This window comes from Heterodontus francisci, chromosome 5 (genome assembly GCF_036365525.1).
Source record: "Heterodontus francisci isolate sHetFra1 chromosome 5, sHetFra1.hap1, whole genome shotgun sequence".
Taxonomy (NCBI): domain Eukaryota; kingdom Metazoa; phylum Chordata; class Chondrichthyes; order Heterodontiformes; family Heterodontidae; genus Heterodontus; species Heterodontus francisci.
Genome location: NC_090375.1, coordinates 27,596,873 through 27,615,373, shown reverse-complemented (window position 1 = coordinate 27,615,373; position 18,501 = coordinate 27,596,873). Strand labels below are relative to the sequence as shown.

The 18,501-nt window shown below is 43.3% G+C and overlaps 1 protein-coding gene across 1 annotated transcript in view; it reads right to left on the bottom strand.

Moving 5' to 3' along the window:
• Window positions 1-18,501, bottom strand: part of LOC137369779 (piezo-type mechanosensitive ion channel component 2-like) — a 1,207,705-nt gene that overhangs the window by 240,357 nt on the left and 948,847 nt on the right. The window contains exons 20-21 of the mRNA XM_068031235.1: window positions 8,807-8,970; window positions 5,174-5,350 (exon numbers count right to left, since the gene is read on the bottom strand). Of these exons, the coding sequence (XP_067887336.1) occupies window positions 5,174-5,350; window positions 8,807-8,970 (341 nt within the window). The remainder of the gene's footprint in view (window positions 1-5,173; window positions 5,351-8,806; window positions 8,971-18,501) is intronic.

The window sequence follows — 18,501 nt, the reverse complement described above, 5'->3', positions numbered from 1 at the left end:
ATTCACAATATTGTTCTGGTGGTAAGATGTTGTGCCTCCATCTCGTGGATTTGGTTGTCATCATTCTGGCGTGCAATGAGTTGGCGCGCTGTATTGGCGGTGGTCTACATGTTGCTCCTGGTGTTGTAAAAGTTGTGCTTGATGCTGGTGATGTTGTGTCACTTTTGCACCACTTGCTGGTGATGTTGTTGATGTTGTGTCGCTGGTTGATGATGTTGCTGATGATCTTCTCTGTGTTACCAATTCTGGTTTAGGCTGAATATGGACTCTGTTCCTTCTCATCTGCTTAATGGTTTCAGTCTTGATGACGTCTGTTCTTGGAGTCTCAGCTTTACCAACAACCTTTACTGGGTTCCAGGTTTTCAGGATTGGATCCTGTTCATGCACCGTTTGTCCTCTCAACAACTCTGGCAATCACTTGGCATGTTTTGTGAATTGTTGACTTCCTTCTACCTGTCCATCAGTGATTTGTTGTCTTACTTCCTCATGGTCATTTGGAGGATGTATCTTGCTTAGTAGAGTTGTCTTGTATTTTCTGTTATTCATAGCACTGCAAACAATTTCATGCCGGCCTTGACAGTTGTAGCTTGCAGTGACAATAAGGCAAGGTTTGGGTCTTCCTTTGTCTCTCGGCATTTTATGAGGGTCTTCTTGACAACCTGGACCTGCCTTTCTATAAAACCATGTCCCATTCAGTAATATGGTGATGACGTTATGACGTTGAATCCATACTGTTCAGCAAACTCCTTAAACTCTCTGGACGTGAATTGGGTTCCATTATCACATATCACCCTTTCTGGAATCCCTTGCTCAGCAAATAGGACTCATACTGCTGTGGTGATTGTTGTAGCTCTCAAATCTTTTATCTTTCTGATGAATGGGAACTTTGAGTAATAATGTGCGACTATAAGATACCACTCTTGGTTGCATGTGAATAAGTCAGCTCCCACAGTATGCCATAGTCTGGGTGGTACCTCACTAACCATCTTCTCTTTAGGCTATGTATTTCTATACTTCTGGCATACAATGCATGTAGATACCATTTTTTCAATGTCTTTGTACATGCCTATCCAGTACACAACTGATCTGGCTCTAATCTTACACTTCTCCATTCCCATGCGCCCTTCATATATCTTCTGGAGAAGTTCTCCCTGCATTGTTTTGGGTACGATGATTCTGAATCCAGCCAGCAGAACATCGTCTTCTTGTGAGATTTCATCTCTGATTGACCAATGCTGCTATATTACTGGTTGTGTTTGTTGCATCTTTTCCGGCCATCACTGAATTGCTTGCTGAGAGAGCATCAGCAACTCTTTGTCCTTATTTGTCTCATTTCCGTTTCGGTAGTGTTACATTCACTAGGTGATGTATCTTTACACAAAGATCTTTTATCTTGTGTTTTTCATGTGGTGACAAATGAGATAAGATATCCACGTGCACCATTTCTCTTCTTGGCTTGTATTTTAGAATGATATCATAACTCTGAAGATTCAAGAGTAACCTTTGTATTCTTGATGGTGCTCTGCACATATTTTTTTTGTAGATCTGTTCTAGTGGATGATGATCACTCTCCATTATGATTTTTCTCCCATAGAGATATATATGGAATTTCTCACATCCATACACCACTGCCCAAAGATCTCTTTCTATGTTGGCATATCTGGTCTCAGCTAATGTTAGAGCCTTGATTGCAAATGCTATCGGTTTCCTTTTTGTACCAGAGCTGCTCCCAGTAAATGCATGTACTTGCTGAGTGATAGGTTTCGCTCTGTTGTAGTAAGTCAGACTTGTTGCCTTGCACTTTAGTTCTTTGAGTTTACTGAAACTCCTCTCGTGTGACTCTGACCACTGGTACTCAACATCTCTCATCGGCTCTTGTAGGTTTGTTGTGAGGTGTGAAAGAAATCATGGACTGGATAAAGCCAAGAAAACTTCCCTACTCTTTCTTGTCTCTCAGAGCTTTCATCTCAGAGATAGCTATAACATTTTCAGGACATAGCCTGACTCCATCAGGTGTGTACACCATTCTGAATAACTGGCATTTTGTCACCTTTACAATGCATTTGTCTGTGTTTAGCTTGATCCCAGTTTTCTGGTTCTCTCCATGGTTTCATGTGGTGGTAGTTATGGTCTTTCACATCTACACCACAGATCTGGATATCATAAGCTAAGCCGATTGCTCCTTTGCATCCCCTGTATGTCTCATCTAATTTCTGCTGGAACACATCCGGGCTCACTTTAAGGCCAAAAGATAGACACAGGAATCTGTACTGTCCAAAGGGTGTGTTGAATGTTTCCCACAGCGAAGATTCCTTGTCAAGCTTCATGTTCCAGTTGCCGTTTCTGGCATCAAGCTTGCTGAAAACTTTTGCCCCTGCCAGTGCCGGCATGAATTCTTCCAGTGTTGGAGTAGGGTAGTGATCCCCCTTTATTGTTTGATTAAGATCTTTGGGATCCAGGCAAATTTGTAGCCATCCATTTGGCTTCTCTCTCACTACAATGAAATTTACCCAATCCGTAGGCTCTGTGACTCTGGCAAATCACTTTATTTTCTTCCATCTCTTTTTGAGTTCTCTTTCAATCTTTTCTTTTAGTTCTATTGGTACATTACATGGGGGATGAATCACTGGTTTCTTCTCTGGGTCATTGGTGATGTGATACTCAAAATCTTCAAAGCATTTGACTGTCTCATCAAAACACTCTGAATACCTTTGCACCAGATCTTCCTCGCTTCTGATTGGAGGGTGGTTTTCAATGGGTGTGCTTCCTTCAACCTTCATTGATTCCTTGCATGGTTTACTGAGATCAGCTGCAGCTCTTTGTAACTGCTCAGCCCCAGGATAGCTGGACCATCTGTTACAGAGACATAGAATATACAGTTAATATCTTTTCCTTTGTGCATCCCTCTGATTTGGGTTGTTCCCAGCTGACAAATCTCAGTTCCATCACATGCTGTCAGCATGACGTTGCTTGATTTTAGAGAATCTTTCTTTGGGTAAGCATTCTCGTTGAAATTTTCAGGAAAGATCTTCTGGTATAGCCTGAGCAGGATGATGTTACTCTGTGCCACACTATCAAGTTTCAGCTTCAGATTTATGGTTGTGGGCTTACCTCTCATCTTCTTCCTGATTCGTATGGTTGTGTGAATTTCTTTTCTTTGGAAACTTTTGCATCCAGACATTTCATGTAGGTCTATGGTTCCTATGGCTATTGTGTCCTCAAACTCCCCGTCATCTTCCAGGGTAATAATGTTTTAGTTTCTTATATTTCTCATTTTTCCTGTTTCTCTGCCTTTGGTAGTTCCTTTGTCATCTACTCTTGTCCTGCACATCTTTTTCCAGTGATTGGGCTTTCCACAAGCTCTGCAGTTTGATCCGTATGCAGGACATTTCTTTCTGTCTGTGAACTCATGCAGTTGTCCACATCTCTTGCATATCCTTCTCTCTGTCTGGTATGCATTTTTAAAAAAATCTTGTTTCCTTTCCCTTGACTTAACTGAAGGCTAGCCGTTTGGGTAACCAGTGTCTTCATCTTTTGATTCGTGGCTTCATGTGCTCTGGCAGTGTCTACAGCCTGTGATATTGTAAGCTTGCCCTTTCCAGTTAAGATGTTTTGTACATCAGGGTGTGCAGAGCCCCAAATGAGCTGACCCACAGCCTTTCTTCATGTCCTTGAATTTACACTTGCTGGCTACTTTTCTCCATTTTTTAGATTTAGATTTTTAGATTTAGATTTAGAGATACAGCACTGAAACAGGCCCTTCGGCCCACCGAATCTGTGCCGACCATTAACCACCCATTTATACTAATCCTACACTAATCCCATATTCCTACCACATCCTCACCTGTCCCTATATTCTCCTACCACCTACCTATACTAGGGGCAATTTATAATGGCCAATTTACCTATCAACCTGCAAGTCTTTTGGCTGTGGGAGGAAACCGGAGCACCCGGAGGAAACCCACGCAGACACAGGGAGAACTTTGTTAAGAAATTATCAATATGCTCACCTTGTTCCAGTCCCAGGCTCTGAAATTCATAATGGTGGATCAGATGGTTTGACTTTGGCCAAAGATGTATGCTGAATTTCTCAAAAATCATCTCTGTATTTCTGCTATCGTCCTCACTCATTTCGCAACTAATGTAAAGATCCAATCCTTTCTCTCCTCCCCACAAAAGGATGCAGCGGATCTTTTCCTCTTCACTAGTGCCTTTCAGAAAACTACTGAGTATCAATTTACACTTTGCTTAAACTTTTTGAATGCCTCCACAACATTATAGACCTCCCAATTCATCATGGACTGGAACTGTGTTCATTGCTGCGGTGGTGGCCATCTTGTTTTTCACACGATTTATACAGCTTTTTCCTCTGGCACTAATTGGGGTTGTTTTTCACAGTCAAATTCAATATTTACGTCACTCAGAGGGTTTGAATTCTACTCACAAACACCTTGCTGCTACATTTATGTCTCGTGGTTTCCAGAGTTTCTTAAATAATCACACTTTAGACACAGGTACTGGAGCTTGCATCTTATTTTCTCACATCTCTCAATTTGTGATGGAATGATACAATGTGTGTTTGGTACACAGGTTGTCGTGCAGTAGTGAGTGATGTGGCAATGTGGAGATATATATGAAATATATATATATATATATATACACACACTTGAACAATGTCGTTCCTAAGTCATTTTGTGTAATATTACAAAATAACACTGACAGTTTTTAATAATGACTGGAATTCTCACTAGTTCCTTGTGCCTTCCTGAGCCTATGCCTCAGTTCAGACTGGAAGGGTGGGAAGATGTGTTCCCAGGATTCCACCAAGTCAAAGCATGTAAAATCTATCCAGGGGGTTATCAGCATTTAGGGAAATTACTTCTCAGAGCTCCAAAATCCCAGATTTATTGTTACCATCTATGAAAGACAATGCAACAACAGTAGTAATCACTGTTCATTACTACATATTATTTTAAAGATGCTGCTTTCAAGGGCCCATTTCAAAGAAAATAAATGGACGAGGTGTAGGTGATATATCAGGGTCTTGGTTTATATAATATTTTGTATTTATAAAATCATATTCCTGGCAAGTAGTCAGCAATTGAAATTATAGGGACACATATTGGAACATAGGACCTAGGAACATAGAAAAATGTTTAAATGATGTACTCACAATTGTACAGTTAGAAGAGTGCTTTGAAGGCTGAACAGAAGACAGCTGATACAGCATTTTGCACACAATGATTATACAGGTCATGACTGTGCAGACACTTGATGCCAATGGACGCAACTTTACATAAGGCAAAGCGAAGGCCCATGAAATTAAGAAAACGTAATTCAGTAGGGAAACCTGCAGAAGAAGCACATTGTATCAACCTTGCACATATTAATGATGCAAATCTAACAATGGGATTAGAAGTAAGTTAATTTGAGATCCTTATGAAAGGTGAAGCCACAATTCCATTCTCTCAACAAGGAGGTTATGCATGCAAGGAGTCTGGACTGAAGACAGGGATGTTGGGCCAGAATTTGCTGTCAAAATAACATTGAGACTCATGGCACTTGTTGTTATTTATGTGTAAATGATGCAGTAGATGAGTACATGCACGGCTTAATGCGAATATCAAAGAACAAGAACAAAGAAAATTACAGCACAGGAACAGGCCCTTCGGCCCTCCAAGCCTACGCCGATCCAAATCCTCTATCTAAACCTGTCGCCTATTTTCTAAGGGTCTGTATCTCTTTACTTCCTGGCCATTCATGTAACTGTCTAGATACATCTTAAAAGACGCTATCGTGCCCGCGTCTACCACCTCCGCTGGCAATGCGTTCCAGGCACCCACCACCCTCTGCGTAAAGAACTTTCCACGCATATCCCCCCTGAACTTTTCCCCTTTCACTTTGAACTTGTGTCCCCTTGTAATTGAATCCCCCACTCTGGGAAAAAGCTTCTTGCTATCCACCCTGTCTATACCTCTCATGATTTTGTACACCTCAATCAGGTCCCCCCTCAACCTCCGTCTTTCTAATGATAATAATCCTAATCTACTCAACCTCTCTTCGTAGCTAGCGCCCTCCATACCAGGCAACATCCTGGTGAACCTCCTCTGCACCCTCTCCAAAGCATCCACATCCTTTTGGTAATGTGGCGACCAGAACTGCACGCAGTATTCCAAATGTGGCCGAAGCAAAGATTTCAGTTTGAGTTGTGCTGCTCCGCCATTAGCTTCTGAAAACAGCATTTCTTTTCTGCCTCAATATTGTCAGCTGTGAAGTATGGTAGCATAGCAGTTATGTTATTGGATTAGTAATCCAGAGATATGAGTTCAAATCCCACCATGGCAGCTGAGTTAAATCAATTAAAAATCTGGAATAAATTGCTATTATCAGTAATGGAAATGATGAAACTATTGGATTGTTGTAAAAACCCATTTCATTCACTAATGTACTTGAGGGAAGATAATCTGCTGTCTTTATCCGTTCTGACCTATATGCAGGAATAGGTGTAGGCCATTTAGCTCCTTGAGCCTTTTCCATCATTCAATGGGATCATGGCTGATCTGTCACCTAACTCAATATTCTTTTTTTCCCATAGCCCTTAATACCCTTGGTTAGTGGTATTAACAAACATCTATCAAGCTCAGTATTAAAATTAACAATTGATCTAGCATCCATTACCCTTTGCGGAAGAGTTTTCCAAGTATCTGCCAGCCTTTGTGTTTCCCTCTGAAATGGCCTAGCAATCCACTCAGTTCTATTCAAGGTGGCAGCGCACCACCACCTTTTCAATGATAATTAGGGATGGGCAATAAATAGTGACCTTGCCAGTGATGCCCAAATTTCGTAAAAATCTTGTTTTAAGAAGTTACTGTAGTTTTGTGGTAGATACAAACTAAACCTGCCGCTGGCAATTATTAGCATAAGTACCGTTTTAATGATGTGATAACTGCCAATCAACACCTCTGGCACTGAAAATTAACTATTCCTATTGTGGAGTCTCATTTCTTTTACATTTTGGGGGGAGATTTTAAAGATGTCAAATGTTACATCTTAAAATGTTTTCTTACTTTTTCTTGCTGTATCTTTTTCACTCCCTCAGTCCAATCTCTAATCCTTTTTATTTCACTTTCTGCACCTAATTTAACATTGAATTCACCCCTTCTAATTCACCCTCCTTCTCAGTCCTTCCATTATTTATTTCCCAATCCTTAACTTGGATTGGTTAAGGAGATAACTTGCTGGTTACCCTGTTCATCAGATCCCAGATGCCCTGCTTTCCTCGCAGCACCATTATCAGCTTGCAATTTCAGCATCTATATGGACAATTTTTTGTGGAGCAGAAGGGTATGGAGACAAGACTAAAGACAGACACCATTAGATGCTTTGCTGCAGCAAAATCTGGCCCAACATTTCAGCTCCAACACTGATCCCCAGTGGAAGCACAGGACTGCAAAATCACCTCTATAGACTGAAGATAAATTTCTACAGTGAAGTGTAGAAGTCTCAAGGAGAGTATAGTTATTTTGCAACAGTACTTGTAGGCTTTAATAGCAGTTAAAAGGTTCATTCTAACATTTAGAAAAGGCGGCACAGTGGTGCAGTGGTTAGCACCGCAGCCTCACAGCTCCAGTGACCCGGGTTCAATTCTGGGTACTGCCTGTGTGGAGTTTGCAAGTTCTCCCTGTGTCTGCGTGGGTTTCCTCTGGGTGCTCCGGTTTCCTCCCACATGCCAAAGACTTGCAGGTTGATAGGTAAATTGGCTATTATAAATTGCCCCTAGTATAGGTAGGTGGTAGGGAAATATAGGGACAGGTGGGGATGTGGTAGGAATATGGAATTAGTGTAGGATTAGTATAAATGGGTGGTTGGTGGTCGGCACAGACTCGGTGGGCTGAAGGGCCTGTTTCAGTGCTGAATCTCTAAACTAAACTAAATAATCTGCAGCATTTTACACCACAAATGTCACCTCATATAAAACATCATACAATTTAGTAGCTGGGTGAACAATTGTAATCAACAGCTTGCTGAATAACCGAGTGTGGTGTACTGCTTGTCAAATCATATAACTGAATTAGAATTCATGGCTATTAAATAGAATATTAAAAATTGAAGTACATAGTTACAGCACCAAAAAGAGGAGAGAAATGCTGCTGCCAGAAAACTGATGTTTAAAACAAAAAAATGGTAGTTGGTCAGCATACAAAATATTAATACAAATTAACGTGGTCTAATCCTAAACATGTTTGGGGCCTCATGATGCCAGCTATGGGTGAGTGGCACAGCAGCTCTGTCAACTGTGTGAAGAACTGTCAACTTAGAAGAAGTACACTCAGCATGACAGCTGGGAAATTCAGGTGGGACTGGATACTCTGGATCCCAGGCCATGTCAACAGCTTTAAACATAGTCAGGTTTGGGGTAACCAGAAGCCAATTTTCCACCCCAGGGACTATTGCATCTCTTAAGGAAAAAGCTGATGATCATTCGAAGCATAGGAAAATACAAGGCTATCCGTCGGGCATGGGACAGTAAGATTAGATTTGGATTGTTCTAATAAAGAACCTGCACAGAGGGGATGGACTAAGTAGCCTTCTTTTGTGTTGGTAAACTGTTACAGTTCTAGTTACAAGTTAAATTGTGTTTCACTAATACAGAGTATTTTGGAGTAAAGCAGAAAGACATCAATTGAACACTGATTTTGTGGAGTACATCAATGACTTGAAAATTATTACGCTCTTGAAAGTGACACAGAGGGATACAAAAGCCATATAGGATATATGAAAATGGTCATTCTGCTCTTACACTGACCTCTTTCAATGTAATCCAAATGATGTAAAAGGATACAATTTTGATTATGTGTAGCTCCAAGATCCACCAAGCCATCACTTGCAGTTTGTGGAAAGTCTCCATAAATTTCAGAAACAGCACTGTTAGTCGGTCGATTACTAGGTGCCATTTATTTGTCTTTTCTTCTAAACAGAAGGAGAAAAGAAAACTATTTCATAAACTATAAGTAGAGCATAGCTCTAAAGCAGCCGAAGCAGTACATCAATTAGCACTAGAATGTGAATTCCAATCAAAAACGTCCCCAACAGGGAAGTAAAATTGGAGAAAGAGCCATTCTGGATGTTATTAGAGAGCCTGAAGCTGAAAAGCCTCCCTCTATATTTATCTGGGGAATGGTGCATGGCACATAGAAAGCCCAAAGTGGTTTACAGGGTAAAACATTAAAATAACTTATTTCCTCTGATTTAAAATAAAAAGAAACAGGAGCCTTGAATTTATTTAGAAGAAATACACTATTGGCATGACACCTGGGAAATTCAGGTGGGACTGGATACTCTGGATCCCGGGGCATATCAACAGCTTTTAACATAGTCTGGTTTGGGGTAACCTATGTTCACCCTAAAAATCTCACATTTTGGCAAAGGGAAGGATCTTTGGAAGGGAAATATAATGCTGGAAGTTTCATCATTCTTGGCCTCTCTAATACTCATCAGCCTGCAAATAAAATCAGAGTTCATTCAGAATCCAGGTCACACACCATCCTGACTTGGAAATATTTTGCTGCTCCTTCACTGTCGCTGGGTTAAAATCCTGGAACTCCCTCACCCTGATTCCAGCTTTCTCCTAATAGCACTGTGACTATACCTACACCACATGTACTGCAGCATTTCAAGAAGGCGGCTCACCACCACATTCTCAAGGGTAATTAGGGATGGGTAATAAATGCTGGCCTTGTCAGGAAAGCCGACCTCCCATGAACAGATAAAAAAATCTGGTTTCTTTAAGTAATGTGAGTGTGTCTACCTGGTGATTCAAGCCCCTTAAAAGATGCCAGTTAGATTATTGATGTCAATGCCCTTATAAAGGGGTTGACTGGGTATCTTCAAATACATTTCTTTACTGGTGGCAGAAGCAGGTCAGCAAGCAGTTATTTGCTTTTCTCACCCACTCTCCTTTGGCAGGCACCCAAGATGCATACGTAGTGCCCTCTCCCTTCACAGAGAGTTCCCAATTGCAGACTGTGGACTGTATCTTAACCCAAAAAAGGGAGATTTGGGTCGGGTCAGCGGGTATAGTCTGAGAAATCCATTTACCCAGCCAAATGCGCATCCAACCCAACCCTTCTGAAGAAGGGTCACTGACCTGAAACGTTAACTCTGCTTCTCTCTCCACAGATGCTGCCAGACCTGCTGAGTATTTCCAGCATTTCTTGTTTTTATTTCAGATTTCCAGCATCCGAAGTATTTTGCTTTTAATCCAACCTAACCATTTCCGGCTTTAACTGAGACTGGAAGGTTGGCAGGCGTCCAATCCACTCCGAGGAGGTGGGTTGGAACTTTAAATATGATAAAAAGGCTGTGAGCCTCATTGTCATTCATCTTTTCAAATTTAACTGATGGCTTCTGGATTTCCTGAGTATCAGAAAACCCAACAGCTTCATTGAGGTCAGGACTTGGTGGATTCAGGAGATAAGTAGCTTCACACCAAATTGCTAGATATAGATAAAATCAAAATAGCAAGTGCTGGAAATACTCAGCAGGTCTGGCAGCAGCTGTGGAGAGAGAAGCAGAGTTAACATTTCAGGTCATCAGAACTGACAAAGGTTAGAAATGTAATAGGTTATAAGCAAATAAAGCGGGGGTGGGGGAAAAGAGAACAAAAGGGAAGGTGTTGATAGGACAGAGGGCCAGAGAGATTAACTGACAGGGAGGTTATGGGACAAAGGCTAAAGCAAAGGCAAAGAGGATGTGATAATGGTGTGGTGAAAGACAAAGCATGAGTGTAGAGAGGGTGTTAAATGACAGAATAATGAACAGCCCTAGCCAAAAGCACAAACATGAAAAAAACAGTGGGCAGGCACATGGTTAAAAAAATGATGAAACAAAATAAAATAAAGTAAAAATGAAAAATAAAAATAAAAAAGGGCAAGTCATGTTATGAAATTAATGAACTCAATGTTCAGTGAAGTGGGCTGTAGTGTGCCTAATTGGTAAATGAGGTGTTGTTCCTCGAGCTTGCATTGATGTTCAATGGAACACTGCAGCAAGCCCAGAACAGAGTCATAGAGTTATACAGAACAGAAACAGGCCCTTCAGCCCATTGTATCTGTGCCGGCCATCAAGCACCTATATATTCCATTCCCATTTTCTAGCACTTGGCCCGTAGCCTTGGATGCTATGACGTATCAAGTGCTCATCTAAATACTTCTTAAGTGATGTGAGGTTTCCTGCCTCTACCACCCCTTCAGGCATTGTGTTCCAGATTCCAACCACCCTCTGTTTGAGGGTAAATCAACATCTGACATGTGGGAGTCTTTCAAACGTCAGCTGATTAGAATCCAGGACCAGCATGTTCCTGTGAGGAAGAAAGACAAGTTTGGCAAGTTTCGGGAAGCTTGGATAACACAGGATATTGTGAGCCTAGTCAAAAAGAAAAAGGAAGCATTTGTAAGGGCTGGAAGGCTAGGAACAGTTGAAGCACTTGAGGAATATAAATACAGTAGGAAGGAACTTAAGCAAGGAGTTGGGAGGGCTAAAAGGGGTCATGAAAAGTCATTGGCAAACAGGATTAAGGAAAATCCCAAGGCTTTTTATCCGTATATAAAGAACAAGAGGGTAACCAGGGAAAGGGTTGGCCCACTCAAGGACAGAGATGGGAATCTATGCGTGGAGCCAGAGGAAATGGGTGAGGTGCTAAATGAGTACTTTGCATCAGTATTCACCAAAGCAAAGGACTTGGTGGATGATGAGCCTAGGGAAGGGAGTGCGGATAGTCTCAGTCATCTCATTATCAAAAAGGAGGTGGTGTTGGGTGTCTTGCAAAGCATTAAGGTAGATAAGTCCCCAGGGCCTGATGGGATCTATGCTAGAATACTGAGGGAGGCAAGGGAAGAAATTGCTGGGGCCTTGACAGAAATCTTTGCATCCTCATTGGCTACAGGTGAGGTCCCAGAGGACTGGAGAACAGCCAATGTTGTTCCTTTGTTTAAGAAGGGTGGTAAGGATAATCCAGGAAATTATAGGCCGGTGAGCCTTACATCAGTGGTAGGGAAACTATTAGAAAGGATTCTTCTGGACAGGATGTACTCCCATTTGGAAACAAATGAACTTATTAGCGAGAGACAGCATGGTTTTGTCAAGGGGAGGTCGTGTCTTACTAATTTGATTGAGTTTTTTGAGGAAGTGACGAAGATGATTGATGAGGGAAGGGCGGTGGATGATGTCTATATGGACTTTAGTAAAGCCTTTGACAAGGTCCCGCATGGCAGACTGGTGCAAAAGGTGAAGTCACACGGGATCAGAGGTGAGCTGGCAAGATGGATACAGAAGTGGATCAGTCACAGAAGACAGAGGGTAACAATGGATGGGTGTTTTTCTGAATGGAGGGATGTGACCAGTGGTGTTCCGCAGGGATCAGTGCTGGGACCTTTGCTGTTTGTAGTATATATAAATGATTTGGAGGAAAATGTAGCTGGTCTGATTAGTAAGTTTGCGGATGACACAAAGGTTGGTGGAGTTGCGGATAATGATGAGGATTGTCAGAGGATACAGCAGGATATAGATTGGTTGGAGACTTGGGCGGAGAAATGGCAGATGGAGTTTAATCTGGACAAATGTGAGGTAATGCATTTTGGAAGGTCCAATGCAGGTGGGAGGTATACAGTAAATGGCAGAACCCTTAGGAGTATTGACAGGCAGAGAGACAGGTCCACAGGTCACTGAAAGTGGCAACGCAGGTGGATAAGGTAGTCAAGAAGGCATACGGCATGCTTGCCTTCATCGGTCGGGGCATAGAGTATAAAAATTGGCAAGTCATGTTGCAGCTGTACAGAACCTTAGTTAGGCCACACTTAGAATATTGCGTGCAATTCTGGTCGCCACACTACCAGAAGGACGTGGAGGCTTTGGAGAGGGTACAGAGGAGGTTTACCAGGATGTTGCCTGGTCTGGAGGGCATTCGCTATGAGGAGAGGTTGGAAAAACTCGGATTGTTTTCACTGGAACGATGGAGGTGGAGGGGCGACATGATAGAGGTTTACAAAGTTATGAGCGGCATGGACAGAGTGGATAGTCAGAAGCTTTTTCCCAGGGTGGAAGAGTCAGTTACTAGGGGACATAGGTTTAAGGTGCGAGGGGCAAGGTTTAGAGGGGATGTGCGAGGCAAGTTTTTTGCACAGAGGGTGGTGAGTGCCTGGAACTTGCTGCCAGGGGAGGTGGTGGAAGCAGATACGATAGCGACGTTTAAGAGACATCTTGACAAATACATGAATAGGAAGGGAATAGAGGGATATGGGCCCCGGAAGTGCAGAAGGTTTTTGTTTAGGCAGGAATCAAGATCGGCGCAGGCTTGGAGGGCCGAATGGCCTGTTCCTGTGCTGTACTGTTCTTTGTTCTTTGTTCTGGGTGATAAAATCTTTCCTCAAATGCCCTCTGAACCTCTGCCCCTTACCTTAAATCTAGGTCCCCCGGTTACTGACCTCTCTGCTAAAGGGAAAACATTTCTTCCTATCTATCCTATCAATGCCCCTCATAATTTTGTATACCTCAATCAGGTCCCCCCTCAGCCTTCTCTGCTCCAAGCAAAACAACCCTAGACTATCCAGTCTTTCTTCATAGCTGAAATGCTCCAGCCCAGGCAACATTCTGGTGAATCTCCTCTGCACCCTCTCCAGTGTATTCACATCCTTCCTATAGTGTTGTGACCAGAACTATACACTGTACTCCAGCTGTGGCCTAACTAGCGTTTTATACAGCTCCATCATAACCTCCCTGCTCTTATATTCCATGCCTCGGCTAATAAAGACAAGCAACCCACATGTCTTCCTAACCACCTTATCCACCTGTGCTGCTGCCTTCAGTGATCTATGGACAAGTACACTAAGGTCCCTCTGACCTTCTGTACTTCCAAGGATCCTACCATCCATTGTATATTCCCTAGCCTTGTTAGTCCTCCCAAAATGCATCACATCACACTTCTCAGGATTAAATGCCATTTGCCACTGCCCCGCCCATCTTACCAGCCTATCTATATCATCCTGTAATCTAAGGCTTTCCTCCTCACTATCTACAACACCACCAATTTTCGTGTCATCTACAAACCTACTGATCATCCCTCCTATAGTCATGTCTAAATCATTAATGTATACTACAAACAGCAAGGGTCCCAGCACCGATCCCTGCAGTACACCACTGGTCACAGGCTTCCACTCGCAAAAACAACCCTCGACCATCGACATCAGCCTCCTGCCACTCAGCCAGTTGTGGATCCAATTTGCCAAATTGCCCTGAATCCCATGGGCTCTTATCTTCTTAACCAATCTCCCATGTGGGACCTTATCAAAAGCCTTACTGAAGTCCATGTAGACTACATCAACTGTTTTACTCTCATCAACACATCTAGTCACCTCCTTGAAAAATCCAATCAAGTTTGTTAGACATGATCTCCCCCTGACAAAGCCATGCTGATGATCCTTGATTAATCCCTGCCTCTCCAAGTGGAGATTAATCCTGTCCCTCAGAATTTTTTCCAATAGTTTCCTTACCACTGATGTTAGACTCACCGGCCTGTAACTACCTGGTTTATCCCTGCTGTCCTTCAATCCTCTGATACCTCTCCTGTGGCCAAAGAGGATTTGAAAATTTGTGTCAGAGCCCCTACAATCTCCTCCCTTACCTCACATAACAGCCTGGGATACATATCATGTGAGCCTGGGGATTTATCCACTTTTAAGCCCGCTAAAACAGCTAATACCTCCTCTCTATCGATGCTAATTTGTTCAAGTATATCATAATCTCCCTCCCTGATCTCTACACTTACATCGTCCTTGTCCATAGTGAACACAGATCAAAAGTAATCATTTAAAACCTCACCTACGTCCTCCGGCTCCACACACAGATTACCACTTTTGTCCCTAATGGGCTCTACTCTTTCCCTGGTTATCCTCTTGCCCTTAATATACTTATAAAACGCCTTGGGATTTTCCTTTATCTTGCCCACCAGTGTTTTTTCATGCCCCTCTGCGCTCTCCTAATTACTTTTCTAAGTACCCCCTACACTTTCTATACTCCTCTAGGATTCCGCTGTTTTCAGCCCTCTGAATCTGCCATAAACCTCCTTTTTTTTTCCTTATACAATCCTCTATATCTCTTGACATCCAGGGTTCCCTGGACTTGTTGGTCCTACCCTTCACCTTTACGGGAACATGTTGGCCCTGAACCCTCACTATTTCCTTTTTGAATAAATCCCACCGGGCTGATGTTGACTTTCCTACAAGTAGCTGCTCCCAGTCCACTCTGGCCAGATCCTGTTTTATCATATTGAAATCGGCCTTCCCCCAATTCAGTACCCTTATTTCCGGTCCCTCTTTGTCCTTTTCCAGAACTACCTTAAATCTTACAGAGTTATGGTCACTATCCTCGAAATGCTCCCCGACTGACACTTCTACCACTTGTCCGGCTTCATTCCCTCAGATTAGGTACCGCCCCTTCTCTTGTAGAATTTTCGACGTGCTGGCTCAAAAAGCTCTCCTGGATGCGCTTTAAGAATTCCGCCCCCTTTAAGCCTTTTGCACTAAGACTATCCCAGGTAATATTGGGGAAGTTGAAATCCCCTACTATTATTACCCTATTATTTTTAAACCTCTCTGAGATTTGCCTACATATCTGCTCCTCTATCTCTCCCTGACTGTTTGGAGACCTGTAGTACACTCCCAGCCAAGTGATTGCCCCCTTTTGTTTTTATGTTCTACCCATATGGCCTCATTTGAGGAACCTTCTAAGATATCATCCTTCCTTACTGCAGTAATTGACTCCTTGATCAATAGTGCAATGCCACCTTCTCTTTTACACCCTCCCCTGTAATGCCTGAAGTTTCTATACCCTGGAATATTGAGCTGCCAGTCCTGCCCTTCCCTCAACCATGTCTGTGATAGGAATATCATATTCCCATGTGTTAATCAATGCCCTCAATTCATCTGCCTTACAAGTAAGACTCCTTGCGTTAAAATAGATGCAATCCAGCCTTGTATTATTCACTTGTGCCTTAACAGCTCTGCCTTCCAGACTGAATTAGTTTCTCTTCTATATTTGACTGTGCATCACCCCCTACTGTACCCCCATTCTGTATCCCATTCCCCCTGCCAAATTAGTTTAATCCCTATGAAGGCATGAGAGCAGGGGGGTTTGTTGAAATGGCAAGCAACCGGAAGCTCGGGGTCTCGTTTTCAGACTGAGCGGAGGTGTCACCCAATTTGCTTTTGATCTCCCCAGTGCAGAGGAGACAGCGTTGTGAGCAGCGAATACAGTATACTAAACTGAAAGAAGTACAAGTAAATCACTCCTCCATCTGAAAGGAGTGTCTTGGGCCTTGGATATTGAGGAGAGAGGAAGTAAAAGGACAGGTATTACACCTCCTGCGATTGCATGGGACAGTGCCATAGGAAGGGGACCAGGGTGTCGTGGAGGGAACAATCCTTTCGGAATGCTGACAGGGGTGGGGAGGGGAAGATATATTTGGTGGTGGCATGACGTTGGAGGTGGCAGAAATGGCGGAGGATGCTCCTTTGGATGTGGAGGCTGATGGTGTGGAAAGAGAGGACAAGCGGATCCCTGTCACAGTTCTGGGAGGGAGGGAAAGGGGTGAGGGCAGAAGTACGGGAAATGGGCCGGACATGGTTGAGGGCCCTGTCAACCATGGTGGGGGGCGGATTCCTCGGTTGAGGATAAAGGAAGACAAATCAGAAGCACTGTTGTGGAAGGTTGCATCATCAGAGCAGATGCGTTGGAGATGGAGAAATTGGGAGAATGGAGTGGAGTCCTTACAGGAGGCAGGGTGTGAAGAAGTATATTCGAGGTAGCTGTGGGAGTCAGTGTCAATGTTATAATGAATATTAGTGGACAGTCTATCCCCAGAGATGGAGACAGAAAAGTCAAGGAAGGGTTGGAAATGACCCACGTAAATTTGAGAGAAGGGTGGAAATTGGAAGCAAAGTTGATAAAGCTTTCCAGTTCGGGGCGGGAGCAGGAAACGGCACCGATACAGTCATCAATGTACCGGAGGAAGAGTTGGGGGGGCGGGGGGGGGGGGGGGGCGCGCCTGAGTAGTATTGGAACAAGGAATCTTTGACATATCCCACAAAAAGATAGGCATAACTAGGAACCATGGCAACACCTTTTATTTGAAGTAAGTGAGTGGAGTTGAAAGAGAAGTTGTTCAATGTGAGAACAAGTTCAGCCAGGCGGACGAGGGTGGTGGTGGATGGGGACTGGGTGGGCCTCTGTTCAAGGAAGAAGCGGAGAGCCCACAAACCATCCTGGTGGAGGATGGAGGTGTCGAGAGATTGGACGTCCATAGTGAAGAGGAAGGGTTTAGGGCCAGGAAACTGGAAATTGTCAAAATGACATAGGGCACCAGAAGAGACGCGGATGTAGGTGTATTTTTTTAACCATGTGCCTGCCCACTGGCTTTTGCATGTTTGTGCTTTCAGCAGTCTCATGATTATCCTCTCTGAGGCCTCTGATACCACCGCCAGGCCCCCAATTCCCCATCATCACTGTTCCCCGATACTACTCCCCTAACCACCACAACCAGGCCTTGATCATCCCCCTCAACATAAGGCCTCCAATCCTCTCATCTATGCCTCCATTTTTCTCCTCCCCCACCGCCCCCCACCACGCCTGCAAGCCCTCCTACCAAGAGGCCTTCAACTTCCCCCTGGGATTGGTAGCTCACCCAATCGATTCCCCCCCCCCCCCCCCACTGACTAACTGAGCCTCCCTTTTTCCCTGCCCTGGTCGACCACCCAACCCCCCTCCACCTCCCCCATGGCACAGCACAGAAGGTTATTTCACCCATTGTGTCTGTGTTGTTTCTTGGGTAGAGCTAATTAGTCCCACTCTCCCGCTCTTTCCCCATAGCACTGCAATTTCTTCCCTTCAAGAACATATGCACTTCATAGAATCACAGAATTGTTCCAGAGCAGAAGGACGCCATTCAGCCCATCATGTCTGTACCGGCTCTCTGAAAGAGCAATTCACTTAGTGCCATTCCCCTACCTTCTCCCCGTAACTTTCACATTCTTCCTTTTCATATAACAGTCTAATTCTCTTTTGAATGCTTCAATTGAACCCTTCCCTTCTGGAAGTTATTATTGAACTGCTTCCACCATCCTTTTAGGAAGTGAATTCCAGATCATAACAACTCGTCAAGTTAAAAAAAAACTAATCTCTCCTTTGGTTCTTCCACTATTTGCCTTAAATCTGTGTCCTCTGGTTGCTGATCCTTCTGCCAGTGGAAATAGTTTCACCATATTTACTCTATCAAAACCTTTCATGGGCTCCCTTAACCTTCTGTACCCTCATTAGAAGAATCCCAGATTCTTCATGAAATTCTTTGTTGGTTGTAATGGTCCTGTGTGAAATGCATATTCTCCAACCAATTTCTAGCCGGTGAGGACCATGAGCAATATTTCCTCAATACCGAATTTACTGTCAATCTTG